The 21,120-nt window shown below is 45.0% G+C and overlaps 1 protein-coding gene across 21 annotated transcripts in view; it reads right to left on the reverse strand.

The window, feature by feature from the left end:
* Nucleotides 1-20,831, reverse strand: part of rimbp2b (RIMS binding protein 2b) — a 127,286-nt gene extending 106,455 nt beyond the window's left edge. For 7 of the 21 annotated variants that reach the window (XM_055919246.1, XM_055919239.1, XM_055919236.1 and 4 more), the window contains exons 1-2: nt 20,654-20,828; nt 19,634-19,783 (exon numbers count right to left, since the gene is read on the reverse strand). In XM_055919246.1, coding sequence (XP_055775221.1) covers nt 19,634-19,783; nt 20,654-20,695 — 192 coding nt within the window. In that variant the 5' untranslated portion in view covers nt 20,696-20,828. Of the gene's footprint in view, nt 1-19,633; nt 19,784-20,653 lie in introns of all 21 variants that reach the window. The other 14 variants (XR_008759114.1, XM_055919243.1, XM_055919241.1 and 11 more) reach the window with 7 other exon arrangements.
* Nucleotides 20,832-21,120: the final 289 nt, after the last annotated feature.

Below are 21,120 nucleotides of genomic sequence, written 5' to 3' on the forward strand. Positions count from 1 at the left end.
ACTCTAGGGCAGTAGAGCGCTGACAATCCACACAGCAGCACTACTCTAGGGCAGTAGAGCACTGACAATCCACACAGCAGCACTACTCTAGGGCAGTAGAGCACTGACAATCCACACAGCAGCACTACTCTAGGGGAGTAGAGCACTGACAATCCACACAACAGCACTACTCTAGGGCAGTGGAGCACTGATAATCCACACAGCAGCACTACTCTAGGGCAGTGGAGCACTGACAATCCACACAGCAGCACTACTCTAGGGCAGTGGAGCACTGAAAATCCACACAGCAGCACTACTCTAGGGCAGCGGAGCACTGAAAATCCACACAGCAGCACTACTCTAGGGCAGTGGAGCACTGAAAATCCACACAGCAGCACTACTCTAGGGCAGCGAAGCACTGACAATCCACACAGTAGCACTACTCTAGGGCAGTAGAGCACTGACAATCCACACAGCAGCACTACTCTAGGGCAGTAGAGCACTGACAATCCACACAGCAGCACTACTCTTGGGCAGTAGAGCACTGACAATCCACACAGCAGCACTACTCTAGGGCAGTGGAGCACTGACAATCCACACAGCAGCACTACTCTAGGGCAGTGGAGCACTGACAATCCACACAGCAGCACTACTCTTGGGCAGTAGAGCACTGACAATCCACACAGCAGCACTACTCTTGGGCAGTAGAGCACTGACAATCCACACAGCAGCACTACTCTAGGGCAGTGGAGCACTGACAATCCACACAGCAGCACTACTCTAGGGCAGTGGAGCACTGATAATCCACACAGCAGCACTACTCTAGGGCAGTGGAGCACTGAAAATCCACACAGCAGCACTACTCTAGGGCAGTGGAGCACTGACAATCCACACAGCAGCACTACTCTAGGGCAGTGGAGCACTGACAATCCACACAGCAGCACTACTCTAGGGGAGTGGAGCACTGACAATCCACACAGCAGCACTACTCTAGGGCAGTGGAGCGCTGACAATCCACACAGCAGCACTACTCTTGGGCAGTGGAGCACTGACAATCCACACAGCAGCACTACTCTAGGGCAGTGGAGCGCTGACAATCCACACAGCAGCACTACTCTAGGGCAGTGGAGCGCTGACAATCCACACAGCAGCACTACTCTAGGGCAGTAGAGCACTGACAATCCACACAGCAGCACTACTCTAGGGCAGTAGAGCACTGACAATCCACACAGCAGCACTACTCTAGGGCAGTAGAGCACTGACAATCCACACAGCAGCACTACTCTAGGGCAGTAGAGCACTGACAATCCACACAACAGCACTACTCTAGGGCAGTGGAGCACTGATAATCCACACAGCAGCACTACTCTAGGGCAGTGGAGCACTGACAATCCACACAGCAGCACTACTCTAGGGCAGTGGAGCACTGACAATCCACACAGCAGCACTACTCTAGGGCAGTGGAGCACTGAAAATCCACACAGCAGCACTACTCTAGGGGAGTGGAGCACTGACAATCCACACAGCAGCACTACTCTAGGGCAGTGGAGCACTGATAATCCACACAGCAGCACTACTCTAGGGCAGTGGAGCACTGATAATCCACACAGCAGCACTACTCTAGGGCAGTGGAGCACTGAAAATCCACACAGCAGCACTACTCTAGGGCAGTGGAGCACTGACAATCCACACAGCAGCACTACTCTAGGGCAGTGGAGCACTGACAATCCACACAGCAGCACTACTCTAGGGGAGTGGAGCACTGACAATCCACACAGCAGCACTACTCTAGGGCAGTGGAGCGCTGACAATCCACACAGCAGCACTACTCTAGGGCAGTGGAGCACTGACAATCCACACAGCAGCACTACTCTTGGGCAGTAGAGCACTGACAATCCACACAGCAGCACTACTCTTGGGCAGTAGAGCACTGACAATCCACACAGCAGCACTACTCTAGGGCAGTGGAGCACTGACAATCCACACAGCAGCACTACTCTTGGGCAGTGGAGCACTGACAATCCACACAGCAGCACTACTCTAGGGGAGTAGGGCATGTCAGGACCGTGTGGCTGGCTGCGGCAGCTAGCAGTCACAGTGAATGTCACTGTGTTAGGTTAGCTAGCTAGTCCAATGGAGGGTGGGGAGGGGACCCTACGGTCTTTATATATTGCACTGGTCATCCACAAAGCCATTACTATCTTTGGCCGCCTTTCCTTCCAGTTCTCTGCTGCCATTGACTGGAATGAATTGCAAAAATCTCTGAAGCTGGAGTCTTATCTCCCTCTCTAACTTTAACCATCAGCTGTCAGAGCAGCTTACAAATCACTGTACCTGTACACAACCAATCAGTAAATAGCACACCCGACTACCTCATCCCCATATTATTACTTACCCTCTTGCTCTTTTGCACCCCAGTATCTCTACTTGCACATCATCATCTGCACATCTATCACTCCAGTATTAATACTAAATTGTAATTATTTTCGCCTCGATGGCCAATTTATTGCCTACCACCCTACTGTTCTACATTTGCATACACTGTACATAGATTCTTCTATTTTTTATTTTCTATTGTTTTATTGACTGTATGTTTGTTTATGTGTAACTCTGTGTTGTTGTTTTTGTCGCACTGCTTTGCTTTATCTTAGCCAGGTCGCAGTTGTAAATGAGAACTTGTTCTCAACTAGCCTACCTGGTTAAATAAAGGTTAAATAAAATAAAATGTGGTTGTGGAATGGGATCAGTGTAATCGCAATCCAGAGGACACTCCACCGTACGGCTGGCATTTTCATATCCCACTCTCTTAATGTATGTGATGCTGATTAATTCTTTCAAATGACACATAATTTTCTAAGGCAGAGAATTAGCCTCATGCGTTAATTGCTGTTCTGTACTTAACTCTTCCTCCTCATAAGCACCAATGTTAATGCCCTTGTAAGGTGCTCCACTGCAGACAAGAGCATCTGCTCCCATGTGTGTGTGCTATTCTGTTAGACACAGAGAGAGCAGGTAGACCAGAGCATGTAAGAGATCCTATGTGATCCTATGTGGCACAGCGGTCTAAGGCGTCACTACAGACCCGGGTTCGATCCCAGGCTGTGTCGCAGCCGGCCGTGACCAGGAGACCCATGAGGCGCCGCACAATTGGCCCAGCGTCGTTCGGGTTAGGGGTGGGTTTGGCTGGCCAGGATGCCCTTGTCCCATCGCACTCTAGCGACTCCTTGTGGCGGGCCGGGCACATGCATGCTGACTTCGTGGCCATTTGTACGGTGTTTCCTCCGACACATTGGTGTGGCTAGCTTCCGGGTTAAGCGAGCAGTGTGTCAAGAAGCGGTGTGGCTTGGCAGGGTCGTGTTTCAGAGGATGCATGGCTCTCGACCTTCGCCTCTCCCGAGTCATTACAGAAGTTGCAGCGATGGGATAAGACTGTAAATACCAATTGGATACCACAAAATTGGGAAGGAAAAGGGGTAAAAAGTACAACAAAAAATGTGTTAGAAGAGCGGCAGAAAACACGTTTCTCTTTCTCCCCTCTTTCTCTGGCGCGCTGGAAGAGAGATTTCTGCAGGGGTGTGTAGTGTGAGTCATCAGCAGTGCAGAGGGAGTAGAGGGAGAAAGAGAGAAAAAGAAAGAGAGAAAGAGCGAGAGAGAGAGGGAGATGTGTTCTTCCAAGAGGGAGCTCCGAGCAGCAATGCAGCAAGGAAACACCCAAAATCCCAATCTTATAGACAAAAAAAGGAGCGAAGCCTTCCTTATCAAACGACTGTTGCCAGGTACAGTAATAACGGAGCCCTGCCAGATGAGAATATGTGAAGCTCAGAGTTATGGAACAGCTCAAGGCCGGCACCAGAGCTGCATGGATTGGGTGATCAGAGCATCATTAGACACCAGGGCAGGGCTGAGTTGAATGAGACCGCGATGTGACTTTCCACTGACGCCCATGCTCAGATGACTGTAATGAAGACAGCCCTGGTAAGAGATTCCGATCTCAGGCAGTCACCACCACAGCACAGGTTCACTGGGTACACACTGTTTAGGGTACAAGTACTGTAATACTAAGTAGCCCTTTGTAAGTGTTAGATGATTTCCCTGTGAGCACAATTCATTTATAAAACGATCATGGTACAGTATACAAACAATCACAATGCGTTACTTGCAATATTGTGCAGAATGGATTGGCAACCATTTTGTAATCAAAATGGAATGACTCCTCTGAAAGGGATTGTGAAGTTTAGTTTCAAACTACATTTAAGTTCATGACTGCTAGACACCCCCATTCTCCTTCTAACTCTCCTCCATTTACATGATATCCCTCCTACATCTCCTTATCCAGTACATTGCTACAAATCAGCTGGACTAGACAATCTGGACCCTCTCTTTCTAAAATGACCAGCCGGAATTGTTGCAATCCCTATTACTAGCCTGTTCAACCTCTCATTCGTATAGTCTGAGATCCCTAAAGATTGGAAAGCTGCCGCGGTCATCCCCCGCTTCAAAGGGGGAGACTCTAGACCCAAACCGCTACAGACCTATATCTATCCTACCCTGCCTTTCTAAGGTCTTCGAAAGCCAAGTTAACAAACAGATCACCGACAATTTCGAATTCCACCGTACCTTCTCCGCTGTGCAATCTGGTTTCCGAGCTGGTCATGGGTGCACCTCAGCCACGCTCAAGGTCCTAAACGATATCATAAACGCTATCGATAAGAGACAATACTGTGCAGCTGTATTCATAGACCTGGCCAAGGCTTTCGACTCTGTCAATCACCACATTCTTATCGGCAGACTCAATAGCCTTGGTTTCTCAAATGACTGCCTCGCCTGGTTCACCAACTACTTCTCAGATAGAGTTCAGTGTGTCAAATCGGAGGGCCTGTTGTCCGGACCTCTGGCAGTCTCTATGGGGGTTCAATTCCCGGGCCGACTCTTTTCTCTGTATACATCAATGATGTCGCTCTTGCTGCTGGTGATTCTCTGATCCACCTCTACGCAGACGATACCATTCTGTATACATCTGGCCCTTCTTTGGAAACTGTGTTAACTAACCTCCAGACGAGTTCAATACCATACAACTCTCCTTCTGTGGTCTCCAACTGCTCTTAAATGCAAGTAAAACTAAATGCATGCTCTTCAAACGATCGCTGCCCGCACCTGCACGCCCGTCCAGCATCACTACTCTGGACGGTTCTGACTTAGAATATGTGGACATCTACAAATACCTAGGTGTCTGGTTAGACTGTAAACTCTCCTTCCAGACTCACATTAAGCATCTCCAATCCAAAATTAAATCTCGAATCGGCTTCCTATTTCGCAACAAAGCATCCTTCACTCATGCTGCCAAACATACTCTTGTAAAACTGACTATCCTACCGATCCTTGACTTCGGCGATGTCTTTTACAAAATAGCCTCCAACACTCTACTCAGCAAATTGGATGCAGTCTATCAAAGTGCCATCCGTTTTGTCACCAAAGCCCCATATACTACCCACCACTGCGACCTGTATGCTCGTTGGATGGCCCTCGCTTCATATTCGTCGCCAAACCCACTTGCTCCAGGTCATCTATAAGTCTTTGCTAGGTAAAGCCCCGCCTTATCTCAGCTCACTGGTCACCATAGCAGCACCCACCCGTAGCACGTGCTCCAGCAGGTATATTTCACAGGTCACCCCCAAAGCCAATTCTTCCTTTGGCCGCCTTTCCTTCCAGTTCTCTGCTGCCAATGACTGGAACGAATTGCAAAAATCACTGAAGCTGGAGTCTTATATCTCCTTCTCTAACTTTAAGCATCAGCTGTCAGAACAGCTCACAGATCACTGCACCTGTACACAGCCCATCTGTAAATATCCCATCCAACTACCTCATTCCCATACTGTTATTTTTTATATTTTGCTCCTTTGCACCCCAGTATTTCTACTTGCACATTAATCTTCTGCACATCTATCACTCCAGTCTCTATCACTCTAGTGTTTAATTGCTAAATTGTAATTATTTTGCCACTATGGCCTATTTATTGTCTTACCTTCCTTATCTTACCTCAGTTGCACACACTATATATATACTTTTTTTATTGTGTTATTGACTGTATGTTTTGTTTATTCCACGTGTAACTCTGTGTTGTTGTTTGTGTCGCACTGCTTTGCTTTATCTTAGCCAGGTCGCAGTTGCAAATGAGAACTTGTTCTCAACTGGCCTACCTGGTTAAATAAAGGTGAAATAAAATAAATAAAAACATTCACACACTGAACACTCTACCTATGTTTTCTTCCAAACTAACCCTTTCCCCTTCCCCTCACCCTAACATGCAGGACTGGAAGACGAGTTCCCTCATGTCCTACTCAGACAGACACAGCATGCCAGCTAGCTACAGTACAACAGAGCTCAGTCTCCTAAGGGCAGTCTCTCAGTGGCCAGAACATAGAGAAGAGATGAGTTATAGCTGCTGCTGCACCTCCCTGTTCACGTCAGATTGAAACCCCCACGGAGGACTGTAACTTAATCCTGAAGTTCAGATGAAGTCTGCCATGCTGCCATATAAACCCATTGATTAAATTACTGCATGATGCCTGCTGTCCAGACATCCCATAATACGCCAGCGCCCCAACGGTGGACATGCATTACCAGATGAAGACTGTATTTGACACAGCTAAGTCTGAGTTGGGAAGTGCAATCTTTCCAAGGGGATGTATTCAAATCTATAAAGTTACTTTCAGAGCGGTACGTATTAGGCCACAAATAGCTTACCTCCATCTAATTTTTATTTATTTTTTATTTCACCTTTATTTAACCAGGTAGGCTAGTTGAGAACAAGTTCTCATTTGCAACTGCGACCTGGCCAAGATAAAGCATAGCAGTGTGAACAGACAACAGCACAGAGTTACACATGGAGTAAACAATAAACAAGTTAATAACATAGTAGAAAAAAGAGAATCTATATACAATGTGTGCAAAAGGCATGAGGAGGTAGGCAATAAATCGAATAATTAGAATTTAGCAGATTAACACTGGAGTGATAAATCATCAGATGATCATGTGCAAGTAGAGATACTGGTGTGCAAAAGAGCAGAAAAGTAAATAAATAAAAGCAGTATGGGGTGAGGTAGGTAAATTGGTTGGGCTATATACCGATGGACTATGTACAGCTGCAGCGATCGGTTAGCTGCTCAGATAGCAGATGTTTAAAGTTGTTGAGGGAGATAAAAGTCTCCAACTTCAGAGATTTTTGCAATTCGTTCCAGTCGCAGGCAGCAGAGAACTGGAAGGAAAGGCGGCCAAATGAGGTTTTAGCTTTAGGGATGATCAGTGAGATACACCTGCTGGAGCGTGTGCTACGGGTGGGTGTAGCCATCGTGACCAGTGAACTGAGATAAGGCGGCACTTTACCTAGCATCGCTTTGTAGATGACCTGGAGCCAGTGGGTCTGACGACGAACATGTAGCGAGGGCCAGCCGACTAGGGCATACAGGTCGCAGTGGTGGGTCGTATAAGGTGCTTTAGTAACAAAACGGATGGCACTGTGATAAACTGCATCCAGTTTGCTGAGTAGAGTATTGGAAGCTATTTTGTAGATGACATCGCCGAAGTCGAGGATCGGTAGGATAGTCAGTTTTACTAGGGTAAGTTTGGCGGCGTGAGTGAAGGAGGCTTTATTGCGAAATAGAAAGCCGAGTCTAGATTTGATTTTGGATAGGCAGAGAGGGTCGGATTAACTACACACAGAGCCTGAGTTAAAACACAGAGCCGACAGATAAAACACAAATAAACAGAATGGAGTACCGTGAATTAATGGACAGTCCAGCAGGCATCAGCTATGTAGCCAAGTGATTATATTGTCCAGGGGGCAGCCGTAGATGAAGCAGGGAAGCCGCCACTACGCTAGCATGCGGCGTTTAAAGTTAGTAGCCCGGGGGTGGACTGCTCAGATGGAGATGGTCTGCTCAGACGGAGGCCGGTTGAGGGCACAGCGGATGGGGTATTTGTCGGCAGACCAGACGTGGTGGTGCGGAGGGGCGCCGTGTCGACAGAGAATCCAAGCCAGATGGCGAAAGAGGTATTGCAGAATTTTGTTTGCTAACTGGTGCTAGCTTCGTGGCAGTGGTGCTAGCTGCAAGCTAGCTGTGAGGATCAGAAGTAGTGGCTCAGGGATTACGGCAGGAATCCGGCGTTGTTGTGGAGAGACAGTCCGATGCTGGTAAATTGGTGAGTAATATCCAGGCTAATAACAGGGCTGGTGTCTGTGCAGAAGATAAAAGCTGCTAGCAGTGGCTAAAAATGACTAAATAGCTTGTAGCTGATTACCTGGTTAGCTACTGGGGGTTCTTGAATGCGTTCCAAAGTTAAAAAATAATAGCGATTCCGTATCACATTGGGTGAGGTAGGTTACCGGTAGGTTACCGGAAGGTATAATCGAATTAAAAATCGAAAAGAGATAAAAAAATAAATAAAATATATACGAAAAATACAAAAGTATACGAGAGGACGAAACGAAACACGCCTACATTGCTACGCCATCTTGGAATGATAATTAAAGGTCGACCGATTATGATTTTTCAACGCCGATACCGATTATTGAAGGACCCAAAAAAGCCCGATACCGATTAATCGGCCGATTTTAAAAATGTATTTGTAATAACGACAATTACAACAATACTGAATGAACACTTATTTTAACTTAATATAATACATCAATAAAATCAATTTAGCCTCAAATAAATATTGAAACATGTTCAATTTGGTTTAAATAATGCAAAAACAAAAGTGCAATATGTGCCATGTAGGAAAGCTAACGTTTAAGTTCCTCACTCAGAACATGAGAACATATGAAAGCTGGTGGTTCCTTTTAGCATGAGACTTCAATATTCCAAAGTAAGAGGTTTTAGGTTATAGTTAATATAGTATTTATAGGACTATTTCTCTCTATACGATTTGTATTTCATATACCTTTGACTATTGGATGTTCTTATAGGCACTTTAGTATTGCAAGTGTAACAGTATAGCTTCCGTCCCTCTCCTCGCCCCTACCTGGGCTCGAACCATGAACACATTGACAATAGCCACCCTCGAAGCAGCGTTACCCATGCAGAGCAAGGGGAACAACTACTCCAAATCTCAGAGCGAGTGACGTTTGAAACGCTATTAGCGCGCACCCCGCTAACTAGCTAGCAATTTCACATCGGTTACACCAGCCTAATCTTGAGAGTTGATAGGCTTGAAGTCATAAACAGCGCAATGCTTGAAGCATTGCAAAGAGCTGCTGGCAAAACACACGAAAGTGCTGTTTGAATGAATGCTTACGAGCCTGCTGGTGCCTACCATCGCTCAGTCAGACTGCTCTATCAAATCATAGACTTAATTATAACATAGTTTCCGGATTCGACCATATTAATGACCTATCACCTCGAAAACAAAACGTGTATTATTTCAGTGAAATACGGAACAGTTCCGTATTTTATCTAGCGGGTGGCATCCATAAGTCTAAATATTCCTGTTACATTGCACAACCTTCAATGTTATGTCATAATTACGTAAAACTCTGGCAAATTAGTTCGCAACGAGCCAAGCGGCCCAAACTGTTGCATATACCCTGACTCTGCGTGCAATGAACGCAAGAGAAGTGACACAATTTCACCTGGTTAATATTGCCTGCTAACCTGGATTTCTTTTAGCTAAATATGCAGGTTTAAAAATATATACTTCTGTGTATTGATTTTAAGAAAGGCATTGATGTTTATGGTTAGGTACAGTCGTGCAACGATTGTGCTTTTTTTCGCAAATGCGCTTTTGTTAAATCATCCCCCGTTTGGCGAAGTTGGCTGTCTTTGTTAGGAAGAAATAGTCTTCACACAGTTCGCACACAGGGCGGCCCAAACTGCTGCATATACCCTGACTCTGTTGCAAGAGAAGTGACACAATTCCCTAGTTTAAAGAAATTCATGTTAGCAGGCAATATTAACTAAATATGCAGGTTTAAAAATATATACTTGTGTATTGATTTTAAGAAAGACATTGATGTTTATGGTTAGGTACACTTTGGAGCAACGACAGTCCTGTTTCGCGAATGCGCACCGCATCGATTATATGCAACCCAGGACACGCTAGATAAACTAGTAATATCATCAACCATGTGTAGTTAACTAGTGATTATGATTGATTGATTGATTGTTTTTTATAAGATAAGTTTAATGCTAGCTAGCAACTTACCTTGGCTTCTTACTGCATGCAGGCTCCTCGTGGAGTGCAATGTAAAGCAGGTGGTTAGAGCGTTGGACTAGTTAACCGTAAGGTTGCAAGATTGAATCCCCGAGCTGACAAGGAAAAAATCTGTCGTTTTGCCCCTGAACAAGGCAGTTAACCCACCGTTCCTAGGCTGTCATTGAAAATAAGAATGTGTTCTTAACTGACTTGCCTAGTTAAATAAAGGTGTAAAAAAAAGATTTGGTGTCCAAAACTACCGATTTCCAATTGTTATGAAAACTTGAAATCATCCCTAATTAAATCGGCCATTCCGATTAATCGGTCGACCTCTACATCTAATATGAGCATGCCTTCAATGATGAGGCATACATTTGTCCTATTTCATACATGTACAAGAGTGTATTATGCACATGTGTGAATTGGAAATGTTTTTTTGTTGTTGTTGGTATAATCAAAGCAAATCCCCCCCCCCCCCCAAAAAAACCCCACTAAACACTAACACTAACTAAAGGACACGTCAGCACTCCGAGTCACCACTCGGTCCTCACTCTCTTCCTCAGCCGTTTCCAAATACCAAGTTGCCACAAAAGAAAACGTGCAGAACCCACTGATGTCTAAAGGCTACAGAGGGAGCAGACTCAGTCACAACTTCAAGAGCTTGGGACGGAAAAAAATTGGGCCAGCTCCCCACAACCTCTGAAAAACAGGGCTATAAACAACTAGAGCAGTGAGATTGGTAACAGTCAGGTGAACGGCTCATCTAAAAGGCTCTGAGTGAATGGCTTGGTGAGTCACACACTGGAACAATAGTCAACTCTGCAACCTTTCTCACAGTCTGTGAGCAGAGTCTCAGTCAGCACAACAACACCTCTGATACCTGGAGGGACTCTTCTAATAGTCAGCTCCTCTCTCTGCCTTGGAGAAACGCTAGCGGCCATCTTCCTCATTTCCCTCCACCCAGACAGCAATCTAATTAAGGAACGCTCGATTGAACCCATCCCACCTTCTGATGGCGTTAAATTAGATGTTACAGATTTGGAAATGCAATCTAGCTGTGACGTCGTGCTGTCTGCTGGCGATAGAGAATTGTGAAGGGTGTCTGGAGTAGGGGAGGGGTGTATGTGTGTGTGTGCGACTTGACATGACAAAGGAGAACTAAGGAAAACATATCAAAGTCATCACTCGTCATCAATCCAGTTTGGGAACCACAATAAAACCCACTGTAACTAGCCGCCACTTAATGTGAATGACCTATTTTGCTGCTACTGCTATAGAAGCACATTTAGGTTACCAACAGGCTTCTCATTTAGTACCAGTAGTTGTTTAGGTGCCTACTGTGGTTACACTATTTTGTGTCTTAGGAAACTGCACACACTGCCTCCCGAGTGGCGCAGTGGTCTAAGACACTGCAGCGAAGTGCCAGCTGTGCTAGAGATTCTGTGTTCAAGTACAGGCTCTGTAACAGCCGGCCGCGACCGGGAGACCCATGGGGCGGCGCACAATTGGCCCAGTGTCGTCCGGGTTAGGGGAGGGTTTGGCCGGCAGGGATGTGCTTGTCACATCGCGCGCTAGCGACTCCTGTGGTGGGCTGGGTGCAGTGCACGCTGACACTGTTGCCAGGTGTACGGTGTTTCCTCTGACACATTTGTGCGGCTGGCTTCCGGGTTAAGTGGGCATTGTGTTAAGAAGCAGGTTGGGTTGTGTTTTGGAGGACGCGCGGCTCTCGACCTTCGCTTCTCCCGGGTCCGTACGGGAGTTGCAGCGATGAGACAAGATTGGATACCATGAATTTGGGGGGGGGGGATTATAAATAAAATAACTGCCCACACACATACACACAATCAGTTACACAGTGTCAGATCTTCTCTGAGAGAGCAAGTATCAATATTTATGTACTGGCTGAGTCCATAAATCTTAGTGACTGGTCCAAAAATCAATGCACGCCTGCTACATATTTTAATCTCATTATGAAGGTCACATTACTCCTGCAGAGGCTGGGACAGAGGCTGGGACAGAGGCTGGGACAGAGGCTGGGAGGATGAGGCATGCACTAGGCTAAATCCCCCAGGAGCTTTTCATTCAACCTGCTCCCTTAGTGGCCCAGCACCAGCTCCATGCAACCTGCTCCCTTAGTGGCCCAGCACCAGCTCCATTCAACCTGCTCCATTCAACCTGCTCCCTTAGTGGCCCAGCACCAGCTCCATTCAACCTGCTCCCTTAGTGGCCCAGCACCAGCTCCATTCAACCTGCTCCCTTAGTGGCCCAGCACCAGCTCCATTCAACCTGCTCCCTTAGTGGCCCAGCACCAGCTCCATTAAACCTGCTCCCTTAGTGGCCAAACACCAGCTCCATTCAACCTGCTCCCTTAGTGGCCCAGCACCAGCTTCATTCAAACTGCTCCCTTAGTGGCCCAGCACCAGCTCCATTCAACCTGCTCCCTTAGTGGCCCAGCACCAGCTCCATTTAACTTGCTCTCTTAGTGGCCCAGCACCAGCTCCATTCAACCTGCTCCCTTGGTGGCTCAGCACCAGCTCCATTCAACCTGCTCCCTTAGTGGCCCAGCACCAGCTCCATTCAACCTGCTCCCTTAGGGGCCCAGCACCAGCTCCATTCAACCCACACTGATACTGATGTTCTACCACCATTCCAAACTTGAGTAAAAACAAGCCAAAAATACATTGTTTACCTAACATGACAGGCCCTCTTGCCATGCTAAGACTTTTCAGAGTTGATCCCTGTGCAACACGTGTATTATAGATGAGGCAGAGGAGAGGGGGACTGTTCAGTGAAATGCTATCAATTACCACTAGACTTCTCTCTGCCTCTCTCTCTTTCTCTCTGCCCTCCTCTCTCTCTGTCCTTCTCTCTCTCTCTCAGCCTCCCTCTCTGCCTGCCTCCCTCTCAGCCTCCCTCTGTCTCTCTCTCTGTCCTTCTCTCTTTCTCTCTGCCCTCCTCTCGCTCTCTCTCTGTCCTTCTCTCTCTGCCTCTCTCCCTCACTCACTCTCTGCCATCTTTCTCCCCTCGGTCTCTTTGCCCTTCTCTCTGACTCTATCTATCTCCCTCTCTCCCTCTCACTGCAGGCTAAACTTACAGTGCAACTTTCCAACCTCCATAGGGTCTTCACACTGTTCATCGTTTCTGTTCTCTGTGGAAGTGTCGTACTGTAGGAGCCCCAGATACCATGGCATGAATTTGTCACTGGGCTAACAGGCTTATGAAAGTTAGATGAACGTTTTACGATCTTGTTAAAACCAGTTACATTATTAAAAGGGCACATTCATTCTGAACAGCGAGAAAGGGAGCCTCCAGCAGATTGGAATTTTTATAACCTCAAATACAGTGATTGAGAAACTTTGCAGACCTTTAACTGTACCACCCTGTTGTATGTGTACAGTGGTGACTGTCTGATCTCTCTATAACACATACACCTCGTACACTACGGATATAAAACCCACAGATATCTACATGAACCTTACACACATCCACTGGCTATACCATAGATTCTGGTATGTGTTGTATCAGAAGGCTAATGATTAAGGTGTATGGTCATGACAGGCTAAGTGTTGTAGTGTCAGCAGGCTGGAAGTAACTGACCCTGGGGGAGATGGGAGAGGACTCTCTCTCTCTCTGATAAGTGTTATCTCATCATCCTCACTGTAATTTGGTAAAGGCTCTCCCACTGGCTATGTACAGTGTGTGTATGTGTGTGACCTGCTATGTACTGTGTGTGTGTGTGTGTGTGTGTGTGTGTGTGTGTGTGTGTGTGTGTGTGTGTGTGTGTGTGTGTGTGTGTGTGTGTGTGTGTGTGTGTGTGTGTGCGCGCTCTTTATCTGGGTCAACACCAACCTCTCCATGTATCTCCCTGTATAGTACAAGTATGGCAGACATGTTAACTCCTGCACTGCACTTAACCTGTAAAATAAATGCAAGAATGTGCCTTGTTCCAACCAAAGTCATACTACAATAGCTATACTGCACAGTAGAGTGTAAAAAGCATTAAGATCCAGTGCTTTCTGAATACAAAGCAGTCAGGATTCTGAACATTCTAGATTGAGAAGACTCTGGAATATAAAGATTGTAGAATCAGAGGGTTGTGGTGTCAGAGCGGTGAGGAGTACTAAGGAGTGAATGGTGTGTTCGTTCATCTTCAGACTCAGAGCAGCATAGTCCTGGGTACCGAGCCGGCTGCTCCAGAGCGTTAATAAGAAGGATAATTGAATTATGGCAGTGGTGGAGGCTTGTAGTGTGGGAGCCACACCGCTCTAATTGAATTACTACTCATGTAAACATGGGCATGGGGAGGCAGCCCCCCAGTACAGCAGCCTGCCCTGCTGCATCACACACACACACACACACACACACACACACACACACACACACACACACACACACGTTTGTTTTACTGTCTTTGTGGTGATCAAACAATTGATTCCCATTCAAAATCCTATTTTCCCTAACCCCTAATCGTAAAGCTACCCCTAACCCTTAATCTAACCCTAACCTTAACCCCAAACCTTAACCCTAATTCTAACTCCTAACCCTTATTCTAACCCTAACCCTAATTTAAACCCCAACCGTAAACCTAACCCCCAAGCATAAAATAGCCTTTTTCCTTGTGGGGACCGGTGAAATGTCCCCACTTGTCAGAAATGTCCTTGTTTTATTACCCACCACTGTGACCTGTACGCTCTATTCGGCTGGCCCTCGCTACATATTTGTCGCCAGACCCACTGGCTCCAGGTCATCTATAAGTCTATGCTAGGTGAAGCTCCGCCTTATCTCAGATGACTGGTCACGATAACAACAGCCACCAGTAGCACGCGCTCCAGCAGGTATATCTCACTGGTCATCCCCAAAGCCAACGCCTCATTTGCCCGCCTTTCCTTCCAGTTCTCTGCTGCCTGTGACTGGAACGAATTGCAAAAATAGTTGAAGCTGGAGACTTATATTTCCCTCACCAACTTTAAACATCAGTTATCTGAGCAACTAACTGATCGCTGCAGCTGTACATAGTCCATCTGTAAATAGCCCACCCAATCTACCTACCTCATCCCCATACTGTTTTTATTTACTTTTCTGCTCTTTTGCACACCAGTATCTCTACTTGCACATCCTCATCTGCACATTTATCACTCCAGTGTTCATTTTCTAAATTGAAATTACTTCGCTACTATGGCCTATTTATTGCCTTACCTCCTCACGCCATTTGCACACACTGTATATAGACTTTCTTTTTTTCTACTGTGTCATTGACTTGTTTATTGTGTTATTGATTTTGTTTATTGTTTATTCCATGTTATTCCATGTGTAACTCTGTGTTGTTGTCTGTGTCACACTGCTTTGCTTTATCTTGGCCAGGTCACAGTTGTAAATGAGAACTTGTTCTCAACTGGCCTACTTGGTTAAATAAAGTTGAAATAAAATATATATATAAAATCCTTGTGAGGGTTTCTGGTCCCCACAAGGATAGTAAAACAAAAAACTCTCTCACACACACACAGGTGTCTGTTTTTGTGAGGATTGTGCAGAATCATCATGGCCTCACCCCCATCGGAATATGCCTGTTTTCTGCAGGTTTCCTCCTGTGTGTGTTTGTGTGAGCTCTGATGCAGCAATAAAACAAGATCAGAGGGAATAAATGCAGAGCAGCATGGCACAGGAAGAGCAGAAACACACACACACACACACCTTCAGGCTGTGTCACTGCCTGAGCAGAGCAGTGGTGCCAGCACTTTCACCATCCTCTGTTCCCCTATTCTAAATACAGATCTGCAACTCTACTGTATACAACAGGATTCCCTTTAGACAGGAGTCATGTATTTTTGTTGCATTCCTAACTGTTGTTTTATCATGGGGGGTTATTCAGAGGTAGATGATGAACGTGACTGTGAGCAGTAGTGGCGCGATCAGCGTGAGGCTGAGAAAGAGACCGTCTTGGGCTATGGATCAGAACGCTGTGGAATAGATGACCGACCAATCCGAGAGGAGGAAGTATCCACAGGGACATAGATACAGAGCATAGCAGTCGTATCATACAGCCACAGCAGACTAGGGGAACAGTGGGAAGAGGACTCACAACGACTGTCTTTACTATAAAAAGGAGGAGACCACTGATAGCATGCAGAGTTCAGAAACACCATTGGTCCAAGAGAAAACGTACTCCTTCCTTATTGAGCTTTCATTTAGCAAGACAGGAATGTTTTGTGGTAAGACAGCCATGTACATGACGAGTGATAGTGGTACCTTTGCTTACATGACGTCTGCGGCTTTGCTGATTGTAGGCTATCTCCATCAGAAGATAACAGAGTTGGAGGCTAATGGGGCTTGCTACGGAGGTACCTCAGGCTCTGTCAGTTTTTCATTACCAATTCACTCAGTCTTCCACGGGAGCATCATATATCAGTAATTACCGATGCCAAGACAATCATTTCAGAACCCATAATCTGCGTTTTTTCCACTTCAGGGGACTAACATCCCTCCCCGTCACCTTCTCGTTCCTCCCATCCCATTTCTCTGTTGACTGAGCAATGCAAAACAACAACTTAATGGCATGATAGGACGTAAGTTGACTTTAGAAGCACACGTTTCCAAGCAACTGCCAGGTACAGGGGGCAGGGGTTTGTGTGACCAGAGCTCGTCTGACCACATCTCCATGACACGACATAAGACAACAGCTGGCAGCTAATAGTCTGCTGGTCATACTTCCTCAATCTAGCAGTAGCCTATATATTGTGGGTAAAGGTTGTGTTTTGCATCACATCTTTTATAATATTGGCCAAAAATCTACATTGTTAGACCTAGCTAGCATTCTGAGAATCATATGTTTCTTAGAGCATGGTTGTCCTATGGTTATTTTGCATACAACCTTCTCACAACATTCTGAGAATGGTGCAGGACACCCAGCTAGCACATAATGTTCTGAGAACCATATGTTTCTTAACTGGAAATTTCAGTGCTTCAGCATAAGGTTTCCTACAGGTTTCCTCCTAGTTTTATTTAAAGTAATGTTCTCAAATTGTTCTGAGAACATTAAGAAACAACGTTCTTCTGTGGGAATTTCAGTACTTCAACATAAGTTTCTGCAGGTTTCCTCATGGTTTTCCTATTTAAAGTCATGTTCTCAGAACATGAAGAAACATTTACATCAAAACCACAAGAAAACCATAGTAACGTTCAAAGTACGTTCTAAAAATGTTATTTAAAAACATATACATTCTGTTCCAATGGAACCAATGGGAAACCACAAACATAAGTTTCCACAACTTCTAAGGAACCAAATGTGTTAGCTGGGGAGGCTCTAGGATGAAAATAAGTTTTCAAGTGAACATACGTTATTCTTGGGCCAAGAATGAGTTCAAACTGATTCAGGTTAGGCCTAAGTGATTCAGCAGTGGGACTAGATAGCTGACAGCAGAATGGTGGAAAAACCTGGCAGACTCTTCATTTGAAAGGCTAAGTATCACATATAACCCAGTGACGAGCTAGCTGAGAGTTACAATTCAATAATACATACAATTCACACCTTCCTGTCTTTGCAAACAAACACTTACAGAAACCTCGACCTCACACCCTTAGCCTGAAGCTTTACGACTGCAAGCCATGAGGATATCATTCAATGTGTGATACAAACACTATTACATTCACCATCCATGATTGTAAATAACCTTGAAAGCTGTTCAGACCTTTTATCTATTTCCATTCAGGACATCCAAGTGGTGGAATATTACAACCAAAGAAATCCGACTGATAGTACTAAGGTTGCAAAGCTACCGGTAATTTACCAAAGTTACCGGAATATTATGTACTTTTATGTAACTGGAATACTATTGCAATCTATGGTAACTTTGGTAGGTTATACTTTGAAAAATTATTTATATAGTATTCATTTTGTATATCTGTGTCCATATTGTCCATCATTTGCTTGTGGATAGACCATATGGTTCAAGAGAAAATTGCCTAATTAATGAAAAAAATAATCTAATCAACAATGGCATTATTTTGAATTAACTCTGCAACTCTTCCAACTATTGACCTGTTTCACAACTGCCACCAGTTTGGCACCAAAACATTTAAAACAAAGACATTTTGACAAGTAAAAAAATGTCTAGAGGATATTTTATGCTGAAACCCTCATATTTTAAAGCTAAAGGTCTTCAGTAAGTTGATGGTTTATATTTAGGATGTTTTACAGCTTTGTCATTCTATTTTTTATTTTAAAATCCCCTTATTTGATTATTTTATATATTTCACATGTGATAAGGCCACACAGAGGGACAGAGATAATTACAGACACCTGTGATAATCTGAATTACCCAAAAGGGCCAATAGATTTCTTGTGATACATAACATAAATTCCTTGAAAGTTACCAAACTTATGGTAGTTTGCTGGTAAACTTAGAAAGTTTCCAGTAATATAACAAACCCCTTTGCAACCCTAGATAGTGCAAACATCCTGCTTTGGGAGTAATTTGGTTGATGTTAATAACTGTTGCTGTACTGTTTCCAGCTGTCGTTCAATCCAGCTGTCGTTCAATCCAGCTGTTGTTCAATATTTCAAAGAAACAGTATAGCAACAGTTATTAACATCAACCAGATTACTCCCAAAGCAGGCCATGCAGCTTGTTGAGTTCAGCAGGAGGTTACTTTCCATCCTGTCTTCCGCTCAGATTCTAGGAGAGACAGCACCCTACACACACAGCACAGCTCATTCCAAACTCCCTACACACACATGTGCACACACACACAAACGGCTCATCCCGATCCACTCAACACAAGCAGCGCCCTGAGAGCTAATGGATGCAGCTCATTCATATTGGACCCTGGGAGGACGTCAGGGGAAGCCTGGGGAATTACAAGCAGTCTCCACTGTGAAGACACAGCCTAGGATCAGCTTGAGGCCTGGAGGAGACCTAACATGCCTGCCCCCCTCCCCTAACAACCGGTTTACTCCTCATGACTCGGCTGCATACCAGGCCAGTAGCATGGCTAGTGTAGTTGGCTACTGCAGCTTCCAATTGGCAGGGCGGGAAACTGTTGATTAAATAAGGAGATGGATATACAGTACATCTATACCCTTGACTTTCTTGAAAATAGTTTTTGCAGAGATTCTTTTATTTTAGACAAAGGCACAACATCTTAGAGCTTTGTCCATCAACAGCAGTGACTTCAGGAATGACCATTCAAGCTGTGTCTCTGACTGACCCCAATTCATTCCTCAACCTTCTTCTCCAAACAGACAGACGAGTAGAAAGTCAACTTATTTAAATCTTTAGCAGAATTAGCAGTAGGAAAAATAATTTAGGGTTCACAGTCCAGAGCAGAGAAACGAATGGGGAAAAAGCCGCGTTTGACTGCTATGGGCGACTTCCTTGCCTTGCCAAGACGGCAGCCTCTTGCCACTCAAAATAATGCTCCACCACTGCAGCCTCAGATAGATAGAGATAGAGAGTCAGTGACTCACCAGGAGTTTGTGCTGTAGCCTGTGTTGGCTGAAGGTCCCAGGCTTGAGTTTCAGGGCTCGGTTGTTGTCCTCTAGAAGATGTAGTCTGTCCACACACTGACACTGGGGCGGTACATCTGGGAAGTGGAGGGGCACAACTTCATTTCTGAGCTGTGGAAGAAAACAATAAATACGTTGAAAACGTTGTCATGGTCATCTGAACTATTCCAGCTAGTCATATCACAGTCATCATGTACCTCTTTTCAATGGCCAGAAACGGCTATGGCCTGTCTATAAATAGGCATATACTGTATAACCTTGACAAATTCTTACTAATGTTTAAGTTGAGTGTCGTTGACATATAGCTAGACTAGTCTCCAAGTTAGTTTCCCCATGTCAGCCCAGTGGGCTATAGAGTAATCCAGGTCAGGACTATATAGCAGGTGGTCAGGGTTGAAAAACAACCTGTCCTGCTGCTGATGCTAGGCTAATGATGAACCTGACGCTCCTGTAAGGCTCCAGTTACAGCATAAAAAGGATGGCGTATAGACTGGACCACCTGCACATCTGCTGCGGCTACCTTGAGTAAACATACAGCTCTACGGAGATCTGATTAGACATGCAAATACACACACATAGGGAGAGAGCATCAAGTACAAACACACATGAGCACACAGACACACAAGCAAAAGCAAAGGTTTACTAAAGGAGAAAACAAAACCAAAGTGAAACAAGTTGTCAATGAAGGTCTACTGTAGGCTAAGTACACATCCTATTTGTTTATCATGAATAGTACTAGGTCATGCCTGAAACATGCTTTCTACGTCATGCAGATATTGTCCGTAAAACATGAACTTCAACATGCTGTATAATACAGAGTTTAGGGGCAGAGATATGAAATTAGGAATGCGAACTATAAATAAACACAGATGGTCCAAGTAATGTTTACATACAGTTCCCTCCATTCCAACACAAGGCAAAGGAAACGTCCACATACAGTATCTAGATAACACCGCAACACTCACTCAACCTAATACTTACAAACCCACACAAGTATAAGTTGCCAACGTGGTAAAATAACATCCTCTCTCCATGTTGGACCACTTAGCAGGCGATGCTGTAGCTAAACTGCTTGTTATTGCCAAGCCAGTTGCGCTAGCTCGAAATAATAATGCCTGCTTTAATTATTCATGACTTCAGTCAGGTGGAACCAGATGCTGCTACTGTGTCATAGACTAGAGGAAGAGCTGTAACTCGACTCAGCCAGGGCCAATGATGTACAGTATACATAAATCCTGGATTGCTGATGCTATGTATTGGTCAATTAGAGGCTTTGAAGCTACTGGTCGGCCATATTGGTACTACCCAGGAATATGAATTAATGGAATTCTAAAGAATTTCAATTAAAATTTTAAGGACAAAATTACATGTATTTTAGTATTTTTTTGCTGAAGTGGGGACAGCGCAACAATACTTCCTTCAGCAGAGAGACTCTACCCTTGCTCCAT

Source organism: Salvelinus fontinalis, chromosome 4 (genome assembly GCF_029448725.1).
Source record: "Salvelinus fontinalis isolate EN_2023a chromosome 4, ASM2944872v1, whole genome shotgun sequence".
Lineage (NCBI taxonomy): Eukaryota > Metazoa > Chordata > Actinopteri > Salmoniformes > Salmonidae > Salvelinus > Salvelinus fontinalis.